This window comes from Phasianus colchicus, chromosome 3 (assembly GCF_987193195.1).
Source record: "Phasianus colchicus chromosome 3, bPhaCol1.hap1.1, whole genome shotgun sequence".
Lineage (NCBI taxonomy): Eukaryota > Metazoa > Chordata > Aves > Galliformes > Phasianidae > Phasianus > Phasianus colchicus.
The window spans coordinates 67,430,178-67,441,228 of NC_143438.1; the positions used below are offsets into that span (position 1 = coordinate 67,430,178).

At 41.9% G+C, this 11,051-nt stretch overlaps 1 protein-coding gene across 1 annotated transcript; it reads right to left on the minus strand.

Annotated features, from left to right (window-relative positions):
* Positions 1–85: 85 nt before the first annotated feature.
* On the minus strand, positions 86–10,652 carry ZFAND1 (zinc finger AN1-type containing 1). Its single transcript, XM_031590939.2, has 8 exons — positions 8,662–10,652; positions 7,713–7,755; positions 6,789–6,828; positions 6,326–6,453; positions 6,146–6,237; positions 5,259–5,383; positions 3,392–3,547; positions 86–3,273 (listed from the first exon to the last, which is right to left on the minus strand). Exons 1-8 carry the CDS (start codon positions 8,714–8,716, stop codon positions 3,103–3,105), a joined length of 810 nt encoding a protein of 269 aa, XP_031446799.2. The 5' UTR covers positions 8,717–10,652; the 3' UTR covers positions 86–3,102.
* Positions 10,653–11,051: the final 399 nt, after the last annotated feature.

Here is an 11,051-nt window from a genome sequence, read left to right on the forward strand (position 1 = left end):
AACCTGAGAGACCACTGGTTTTGTTTTTAAACATACAAATTTCCAGAAGAGCCCATACAATCCAGACAGATTTTTTGGAAACAAAAATAAAAAGCTGCATTTTTGAGGTTAACGTAATTAAAGAGACATAGAGGGAAACAAAAGTCATTGCTTTCCTTGGTAAGGTTGCCTGAGCAGAGCCATGTTCCCCAAAGTCTGGCCCTGCATCCTTCATCAGGATAAAACAGTGATGCATCTTGTGTTTACAAATGGCAGTTAATCTAGTTTACTCTCATATGTAAGATACTTATCCACAGCAAACAGCAAGGAGGACAAGGGCTGGCATGTACTTTATGGTTCAGAATGACCGTAACTTGTTTGCTGCTGCCAGAGGCAACCCAACCCACAGCTGCGTGCTTCTGCAGGGCAGCTTTCACCTTTTCCTTTATACCTCAGAAATGTGGTGTCCATTCCCACCAGTGCCAGGATGCTGAGTCACTGCACCTTTCCATGCTTCATCTTTCACATTTTGCAAACAGGCAGAGTCGTAGAGACCTTAAGCAGTGTTTGTCAGTCTTTAAAAGTTTGTACAGATGTTTTCCTGCATGATTATTTTGCACATCACTGCAAGGTTATACTAAAACCCGGAGCACCAACTGAGAGAGGTACATGGGCTATGGTTTAGCTTTTGTTATGACACCTGGTAAGCAAGACAACAGATCTGCTGGTAAACATCTTCAGGCCACGCAGATCACACACCACAGGGCACATACTCTTCTCTCTTCCTAAAAGACACACAAAGAGAAACTGCTTGAGAGATGGCTGTCTGCTTTCTCAGCACAACATAGTATTGCTTGTTTACTTTGGCACTGCCCAGTTGGTTCACAAGTCACTTACCCAAGCAAAGTTGAGTCTTTGATGCAAATTTAGGGTTTCCCAAAGTTTTTTCACACAGAGAAATAACAAAAAAAGAAGCTAAAGTCAAACAGCTAACACCTGAGCAATTCCATCTCAAACAAGATACTGCAGCTCAGTGAACGCTTCTGCTTTTACTCCTAGTCTGTGTAGGAATGCCATGATCAGGACAGCTATTTGTCTGTCAGCTTGCCTTCATTTGTTTCTGCTTCTCAGTTTCTGAAAACTGAGTGGGATGAGCTTCTGCATATTATCCCAGACACAGCCTTGGAATAAGATGAAAATGAATGTGAAAAATTCTTGGAGATCTAACAACTATGACTTGCTGTATTTGTACTGTCATTTACAGGCTGCTAGCTCATAGCATTAACTGGCAATTGGGAAAAACAAACTTCCTTATGAAACCTTTGAGATCTCCCCAAAGATTTACTTCTACTTCCCCTAGTCTACATTCTCCCCAGCTCCAGTAAATTTTATTATAGTCATTTTGCCTGCAGTTACATGCACAGAGAAAACCTGTATTATGAAATAAGTAAAACTTCTGAAGAGGCTGTATGCAGGCAATTCTGGCACATCTCTCTGCTCAGCCTTCTTATCCAAGTATGTTTATGTTGGAGAGGTGGTAGAACAGTCATGTAAGCCATATGCTTCACCTGCAGGTGGCATGTGAAGGGATGTGAGAAGAAAGGGAAGAAAAGAAATGGCAAGAGAGAGATGCCAGAAAGAGAAATGACACACAGCTTCAGAGAGAGGAAGGGAGAAAAATGGAGAAACGCACACGTAACATTTCACTATCGTGAACCAAAGATTTTTAAAATATTCAGTCACTGAAGATCAAACTGCTTTTTCCTACAAAGACAATCCCACTGATTTCTCAAAGCCTTCTACACATCTTTGCTTCAAAGTTTGCCATCCTTACTTCTAGCCATTCTCCCCCCATTCCATGAATTACATCTTGTCTCTGCCTATTGCAGGGGGTTGGAACTAGATGATCTTAAATGTCCCTTCCAACTCAAACCATTCTATGATCACCAGTTCTGCTCTCATTGCAGAACCATGCTTTAACTACATTGTTAGAAAACTTTGACTTCTGCTTAGCATGTCTGTATGTCACTTCGAGGGAAGGTGGAAAGAAGTTTTGAGACGCACCAGACAGCATAACTACAACAGCACTTCAGTGCTTTCTTATACTCTGGCTCATCAGCTCTTTCCTTTGTGGAAAGCACCTCCTTTCTGCAGCATCTACACAAAAATTGGAGTACATCTACTTATACTTCGAACAATCTTTTTAATGACCTCCAAACCGAATTACAAGACTGACATCAGAGAAGCCACTACAAGCAACTGCAGGTATAATTCATTAGGTCAAAGCACCATCAACAACCCCTTTAAAACTCAGAAAATCTATCTTGCAGACTGCTGAAGATGATGCAACAGAGATTTACCTATAACAGACACTGTCCAAACCAGGACAGGATGAAACCACAAGCTATTAAAAGCTGTGCTGCTGGTGTAACCATATTTCTTCCTTTTTGAAATCTTAACTAAGAGAGGGTAATTAGGTGGAATATTAAAAAAAGAACTTGATATTAAAATTCCAAAACACAGAAAAGACATGTGAGAATTATCTTTACTTTATAAAGCTTCTTCTCTAAAAATCAATGCACTAAGAAAATGTGGATCTGAAGCATGGGCTCCAGTGCTGCATTCCAAACTATCTGAAATCTGTTCCTGTAGACGTAGAAAATGTGCAGCAAGAGTGCAATGTGCTCCTTTTCTTCACAGAACTGACACACTGCGAATGCATATTTTCAATATTTATCAATACATAATTTAGCCATCATTTTAACAAAAATAAATACATATAAAATTTAGCTGTAAAATGTCAATAAAGCAGTTTATTTTAGCTAGTGAGTATCTGTAATATGAGTTATTGTAACAACTAGCAGTCCTTTCAGGACATAGTTCTGCCAATTATGCAGCTGAAGAATTCGCGGAAACTGTGTCTTCCAGAGGTGAGAACAGATTCTATCATACAGTAATTTAAGGGTGGCAACCCTGCCTATGGCTGGAGGCTTGGAACTACATGATTTTTAAGATCCTTTCCAACTCAAGCCGTTCTATGATTCTATGAAGAGGAAACTGGTCTTGGTTTAAACACCACATTTCTAGAAAATTTTCTTCTGCTGTTTAGTTTACAATATTTTACTAACTTAAGTATGACTCTGTATCTTCTATAAATAAAACATCATTATCAAGATACTCCAGAATTATATTTCCACCATTGAATAATGGATAATCTTCATCAGATAGCCATTTTTCCAACGTGTGCTCAAATGGCAAGGCTTCTCCAGAGACAGTATGGCATAACCTCAATTTCTACAAGAAAATTAACACAGAAATTAACATCAAAATTTGCCTGAGATGCAAAAAGGGGGAAGGGGGCAGAGGGACCATGAGGAGAGGGAGGGATGTGTAAATATTATTACTGATTTACCTGGGCTGTTGATTTATTGTTGTCATTTTTAAGGCTTGCTAAGGATGCTGCATAATCTACTACTTTGCCAATACTCCACTTACTGCAAAAGAACATAGGCTTGCTTTTCTCTTTGTTTCCCTTTGGTAGAAGTACTTGAAAGTAAATTCTTTCTGTCTAGAAAAACATAAAAACAAGTTACATTTATAAAAACATAAAAATGAAAAGAAAATAAAATCAGAAAAGCAAAACATAATGCATTGGTATATTCATCAGTTGAGTCTGTGCTTTACGAATCCAAGCCAGACACTGTCAAACAAGACAGAGGTCCTCTTTCTCAAGGATTTATTTAAGCATTCCCTAGGAAAAAAAACAAACAAAAAACACAGATCTATCCTCCTGTCAGCTTGTTCATAAAACTAAGGATGATTTTCAACCTGTGCATTTTCCTCACACAAAAATCTGTAACACTACAAAGGGTAAAGGGAAGCAGGACTTGAATCTTTCTAAAACGTAAATGAAGTTGTAAAACAGCTAACACAGCCATCTTATTACAAACACATGCTAATGTAACTTAGCTTCTAACAGTGTCCTAGCACCTTCCTCCAGTTCCTCCTCCAGTTCTAAGGATGACGAAGCAGTCTCCCACAGCTCACTGCAACATAATTCACAAAGCTGCTCATTCTACTGCTGCATCCTTAACTCTGGAATGTGTCTCCTGGAATTTCTATGCCATATCCAAGAGAATATCAGTCAGTCAAGGATACAATAACTAACACTATATTGCCACATGACCCTCCTGTTTTGAGCTGGTCAGTCTTGAAAGGAGCACCCAAAAGAAGCAATTACCTGCAGAAAACTGATCCCTGGTCTATCAAGAGAGAAAAGACATTTCTAAGATAGTCTGTTTTTTCCTGATCTTAGTTAGAAAGGACTGCTGGGGTCACATGGTGCAGACCATGCTCAAAGCAAGGCAAAATTAAAGCTGAGACTAACTACAAGGACTGCTCAGGTGGTGTCAAGTCAGATTCGGTCAAGTTTTGAACATCTACAACTTCACTATTCAGTGAGGAGAGAATCAATATGCCTAAGAAGCATTTGAGAAACTTCATATTAAAAAAAATCTGTCAAACCAGAACTAGCTGGGCAGTAGAGAAGAGTAAAAAATGATTATCTAGAATTTCTCTAGGAGGCAATAGAGAGGTGTAAGAGTTTATTCTAGATGGTTGGAGAATTAATATCCAAATAAGAAAATTATTAATGAGAGAAACTAGCATACAGTAATTTGTGTTAGACTTGTTAAGACTTTACTAGCTTTGAAATAGGATGCCACTTTTTAAGTTTTCTTGTAAGTTCTGATGACAGGCTTTTAAAAATTATGTTCCATAATATTTGAAATTAATCTCTCTTCAGGAAATATTTCTTACAGTGACACTGTGAGAAGTGTTACAAGCAGGTTTTTGTAATAACCCTGCTCATAGCAGAAGACCTATCTAATTTAAAGCACGATGAGTACAGAAAAAAATAAATTCATTAAGAGGACTCAGTAACAGAGTATCTGCAGTTGTTTTTAAAAAGAAATTAAACACCTAATTATCACACAGAATGTTTTCACTATTATAAATCCAATCTCAGAGGCCTAAACTTGGCGTGCTAACACAATTCTGTTTTAAAGGACCTGACTGTTCTAAACTCTAAACAAACACCTTACAAAAGACATGGGATCAGTGAGACAGCTTTTGGATGCCAAGTTGAAATCTATGTGTAAACGACTGAGGCCTTGGAGAATTAAATCCAAAAACAAACTGAGAGAACTAGAAGAAAAAGAAAGTAAGAAAACGTTTCCTTTCCTTTGAGAAGTAAATTATGGAAACCAAGTACGACTGACCTGAGGCAAGGACTTGTCACCACATGCGTGCATTTTCAGTTTCATTAATGCCACTTTTGCTGCTGTTTCACTGTTTCTTGCTCCTCTGAGTTTTTTGCTTTTTATTTCTTCATTTTTTTTAGAATCTGAGAACAATATTATTTGTGTTAGTATGAGTCAAATTTCTCATGAACATATCTTGGAACAAGCTTATATTCAATCTCTATGCTATAAGCCTTATTGTATCTCTTAAGTTGTCAACTCCCTTCCTGTCCTCCTGAAGGCAAGATATTATGTACCCCTATATTTATGATGTAACAGAACCCTGCTGCATAAAAAGATAGATCAGCAAAAGAACCAGGTAAACAACTTGCAAAAGCTGAAGAAACACAAATTCCAATGCTTTTGTAGCTGTGGTGATCACAGTATTCATATGGCAACAGGTTTAGGTTCTCCTTTCTACATATAATACTCATGGGCCAGTTAGGCAGTGCTTTCTATTCTTTCCTGCATAAAAGCTAGAAAAATTGTATTGTGGACTCACTCTCTTTTTTTGCCACCTTGATTGTATAGGTATAATCCCAGCAGTTGGGCATGTGCACATAATACAACCATTATCTGCGTATAAACTAAGATGCAAAGTTAACTAAACTAAAATTAATTACATGATAGTACTTGAATCAAAACAATGCAGTAATTCTGAAAGAAACTTGAATCTCCTCTCAATTTTCAAAAACTTTATTTCTAGGTATATGCTACTCTTTTCTTATTGCAGTCTCAGTGAACACAATTACATGCTGACAGGTGAGTTTAAGGCTATTCAAACAAGCTCCAGCCTAGACCATTAAAGAAGGCCACAAACCTTCTGAAGAAAACTGTAGTGTATACCTATCTTTCATTGTACTTGCCTATAATATCTTTAACTAGCTTCTGAGTGGCAACCATTCGAGGTTGTGGTGTGTCCAGTTTCTCACACTCATGATCCGATTGATGCCGATGTCTATAAATAACAGAGACAAAAGCTTGCATTAATTTTTGCCCCATGCACTAATGAACAAGCATTTATCTTTAAACACTATTCCACTCACCTCAGGCAAAAATGTTTTTCACAGTAGGGACATAAAACTGGCAAAAGTTCCTTCGCGTGGCAGTCCTTATATGAGCATAGGTAAGATCTGTGCTGATCTGGTTTCACAGAATTGTTTCTTATATTCACCTAAGCATCAGTACAAAATATTCTGTGTAAATAAACATCACAGACAAGTCACCAGCCTGGTTACTGAGAAGGTCTGTGCCTGCTCTCCATTCTCTAGGTAAAACTAGTTTAGCAATTCTCTCTTACTTCTCATTAATACAGCTGTTAGAAAAAAAACCATCCTCCTAAACAAACTTAATTCTGAAACACAGAGAAAGAGTACATTCATTTTTTAAGCTTGTCAATCACTCTCAGTTTAATAATTTGTAGGTATTTACTATGCATATATGTCTAATCTGAAAATAGCTAGTTCAGTTGCACAGAATTTTAAAGGTAGTCCTATATTATTAGATTACCTCAGAACATCCATGAGCATCCCGGCTCCTGTGCTGAAGACTCGGTGGCAAAAGAAGAAAATATCACAACATTATCATCATTTCAAGAGGAGAAAAGTGCACATAAAAACATACAAGTGTTTTAAGTGCAATCTAACAAGTTTTATCATGGCAACACTTCAACTCAATTCTCAAAATTTATTCTAACAAACGACTGTGTGGTGCTTTGCTACCTGAGAAGCAAAGAATCATACAAACACCAAGGTTGGAAAAGACCCACAAGATCACCCAGTCCAACCATCCACCCATCACCAATAGTTCTCACTAAACCATGTCTCTCAACACAACATCCAAATGTTCCTTGGACACCTCCAAGGCCAGTGACTCCACCACCACAGTTATTCATCTCTTGGGACTTAACACCCAAACTTAATAAAGCATTCCAAGACAGTAAGGTCATTAGCATGCTTAAGAATTCAGCTCAAAGCAACTGGAATTTGTCTACTTTAATGTATTTTGGATCACTCTCCACAATGCCAGAAATGCTTTGAGAGCATCTACAATTTTAAAGTGAAATCATTTCTCTGCTCTGATTTGATACCCTGGAAGAAATTTATTTTTTTTTCTACATAAAACAAATACTAACATCAGTACAAACCAAGGTCTAACCCTCATGCCTTCCATAATAGTTAACCACATTCCAGAGACACACTCTGATTTCAAATCTCTAAAACAGCTGCTTGGGAGAACAGGCAATGAAAAAAAAAAAAAAATATATATATATATATATATATATATATATATATATATATATATATATATATATATATATATATATATATATTTTTTTTTTTAACTGAACATATCTAGTTTGAGTTACTTCACATTCACGAAACATTTGAGTCTCCAACAATTGTTACACTGAAATTTTATAGGAAAACTTACCAAAAAACACCTGAACAGCCATCACATACAAAGGGGAGAAAATCTGAAAGAAATCATAGAATGGCCCAGGTTGGAAGGGATTCCAAGGATCATCGCGGTCCAACCCCCCTGCCACATGCAGGGCCACCAACCTCCCCATTTAATACTAGACCAGGCTGCCCAGGGCCCATCCAACCTGGCCTTTATCACCTCCAGGGACGGGGCATCCACAACCTCTCTGGGCAGCCTGTTCCAGCACCTCTCTTATTCTCTTGGCAAAGAGCTTCCCCATGATATCCAACCTAAATCTTCCCTCCAACTTAAAACTGGAAAGGGAGATTTGTTTTCAGTTAAACAACATAGCTTTCGTGGGGTTTTTTGTTTGTTTGTTGTTGTTGTTTGCTAATAGTTTTTATTTTAATTTTTACATGTTTAAGTTTTGTTTATTTTTATCACGGGGTAGGTGTCTCCACATGGACATTTAACAATTGCAGTCACACAATACCCCAAAGTGGCTTTTGTGGCCCAGTTCCACCGCTAACTCCTCCAGTTAGCATTACAGAAAATTGACCCGAGAAGGTAAATTAAATGTATATACGTTCTGTAATGATGCTATTTTTAAGGAATTATTTTTTCTCCCTCCAGTATCAAACACTGAAAGTAGAACACCAGCCGCTTATACTCTAAACACTCATCGCTTATACTGAGCAATTAGTTAAGTGAGGCTCTCAAAACGCAGCGTACAGAATGCTGGCCGACTGCAAATGCCCACTCGCCGCGTTTTCCCACCCTACAGATGAGACCCGCTGCCTCCTTCTGGTTACCTCTCCATTAACACCGTTTCCTGAAATCAACCATGGGGGAAGAGTGGAAAAACAGAATAACACCAGCCCTGCACCAGCACAAATGCTGTCCTGACAGGAAGCGCCCGCCCTCCGGCCCCATAGAGCCGCGCAGCCCCGCTGCTCACCCAGCTGGTGGCAGTGCGGCACCCCGCAGTGCTGCCCTACCGACAGCTCCGCCATTTTCCTCTCGCGCCGCCACAGACGGAAGGGGCGGGGAGCTGAGCGAAAGAGACGCGCAAGCGCTATCGGGCTGCTGGAGGACTCCGACCGGGCAGGGGGAGGGCACGGGGGAACAGGGAGAAAAAGGGGCGGGAGTACGTATGCAGATATGCGGCTCTCCCTGCCCCAGGGCGGGATCTGCGGCACCTGGCGGGAGGCTGTGCTACCCGTCGCGGTGGCTCCCCGCTGCTGCCGCTCAGGGAGCGTCCCGCAGGTGGCATCGGGCTGTCCGCCTGCTGCTACTGGCGGAAAAAGTGGTTCGTGCTTCTGGTTCTTTTGAGTCGTGTCGGATGCAGAATAGCGCGTGTCCAGGAAACGGAGGGAGAAGACAAGCTCCCGAGATTTTTCTTGCGCTCTTTTAATTGCTAACCACTGCTGTGGTTTCCATAGGTGTGCATCTACGTTTCTGAAAAAACTGCGTTTCTTTCCTATCAAAATTTACTCTTTATTTTATCAGTCCTATGTGCGTTTTTAAGATAGAATCATCACGGCTTAAAGGGGACCTACAAGGCCAATCGAGTCCAACTCCTGGATCCGTGCAGCACCACCCAGAATTCAAACCCTATGTCAGAAGGCTCTGTCCGAACACTCCCTGAACTCTGGCAGCCGCCCACTGCCCTGTGCAGCCCGTTCCGTGCCCACCGCCCTGTGGTGCAGCCCCTGTCCCTGACCCCCAGCCGCCCCTCCCCTGACGCAGCTCCATGCCGTTCCCTCGGGCCCTGTCGCTGTCACACAGAGCAGAGCTCAGCGCTGCCCCTCCGCTCCCTGTGAGGAGCTGCAGCCGCCATCAGGCCTCCCCTCAGCTCCTCTGCTCTGCGCTGAGCACACGCAGGCACCTCAGCTGCTCCTCTGGTTCCTTTACCATCTTTGTAGCTCTGTTCTGAATGCTCTCTAATGGTTTCAAGTCCTTCTTACGTCGTGGCACTCAAATTTGCATGCAGTGCTTCAGGTGAGGCCGTACCAGAGCCTCAGGGCACTTACACATGAGTGTCCTCTTGCAGCACGCTGCAGAGCATGGCTAACAGCTGCCACTCGCCACCACAGAGCTTGTGTCACCACTGACTTCTGCACCCAGTATTTACAAGGAGTCTGTGTCACCTGCTTGTCACTGACATCATGCATCAGGTGCTGGCACATTCATGGCTGGTTGGCATTGTTAGTGAGGTGATTGTTCCTCTCAAAACACTCCTTCTTGCAGTATGAGACTCACTGGAAGAAAGACATTGAGGACACGGACTGTGTCCTATGAAGGGCAACAAAGCCTTTGTACAAGGAAAGACTGGGAGACCTGAGATATTTCAGTTAGGAGAAGGCTGAGAGGAGAACTCATCACTTCATAAATACCTAAAATGTGGGAGTCGAGTCCATGAGAATGGACTCCTTTTGATGGAGAGCAGCAATGGGGGCAATGGGCAGAAACTGGAGTACAGGAAGTTCTGTACAAACAGAACATAGAACTTCTTTACTGTCAGAGTGACAGCACTGGAACAGGCAGCCCAGAGATCTTGTGGGGTCTCCTCTGGAGATATTCAAGACCTGTCTGAACACTTTCTTGTGTGACCTACTGTAGGGAACTCGCTTTGGGAGGGGGGTTGGTCGGACTAGATGATCTCCAGAGGTCCCTTCCAACCCCTACAGTTCTGTGATCCTGACATGGTGTGTCTGGAGCACAAGTCCTATGGAGAGCAGCTGAGGGAACTAGATTGTTTGGTCTGAAGAAGAGGAGGGTCAGGGGAGACCACATTGCCCTCTACAACTGCCTTAAAGAAGGGTATGGTGAGGTGGGGGATGGCCTCTTCTTCCAGGTAACAGTGATAGGACGAGAGAGAACAGCCTCAAGTTGTGTGAGGGGAGATTCAGTTTGGGTTTTCAGAAACATTTCTTGTCAGAAAGAGTGGTGAGGCACTGGCACAGGCTGCCCAGGGAGGTGGTGGAGTCAGCATCCCTGGCAGCGTTAAGAAACGTGGAGATGTGGCTCTGAGGAGACCTGGTTTAGTGGCATGGTGGGGATGGGTTGACAGTTGGACTAGATGATCTTTGAGGTCTTTTCCAACCTTTATGATCCTGAAATTGGAGGGAAACACAAGCTGTAAAGCTATCCCTAAACTTTCGATGTCTGGTTATCTCAAAACAGGACTGCGCTTCCTGCACTACTCCCAGGGCACGCCGTGAGCACTCAGCAGAAGGTGGGGCAGGGCAGAGAAACGCGCCAGGAGCGTTCCTTCGGTAGGAGCCTCCCCGCCGCCGCCCCACGTCCGCCGGGCAGCGGCCCGCCTCCCCGCCGCCCTCCGTCCCG

Excerpts from the sequence above, each read along its gene's own strand:
- ZFAND1 (XM_031590939.2), bottom strand. The coding sequence starts at position 8,716 with ATGGCGGAGCTGTCGGTAGGGCAGCACTGCGGGGTGCCGCACTGCCAC. Across the intron at positions 6,829-7,712 it reads GGCTGTTCAGGTGTTTTTTG|TCTTCAGCACAGGAGCCGGG; the intron begins GTAAGTTTTCCT and ends TTTGCCACCGAG. Across the intron at positions 3,274-3,391 it reads ACAATAAATCAACAGCCCAG|AAATTGAGGTTATGCCATAC; the intron begins GTAAATCAGTAA and ends ATTTTCTTGTAG.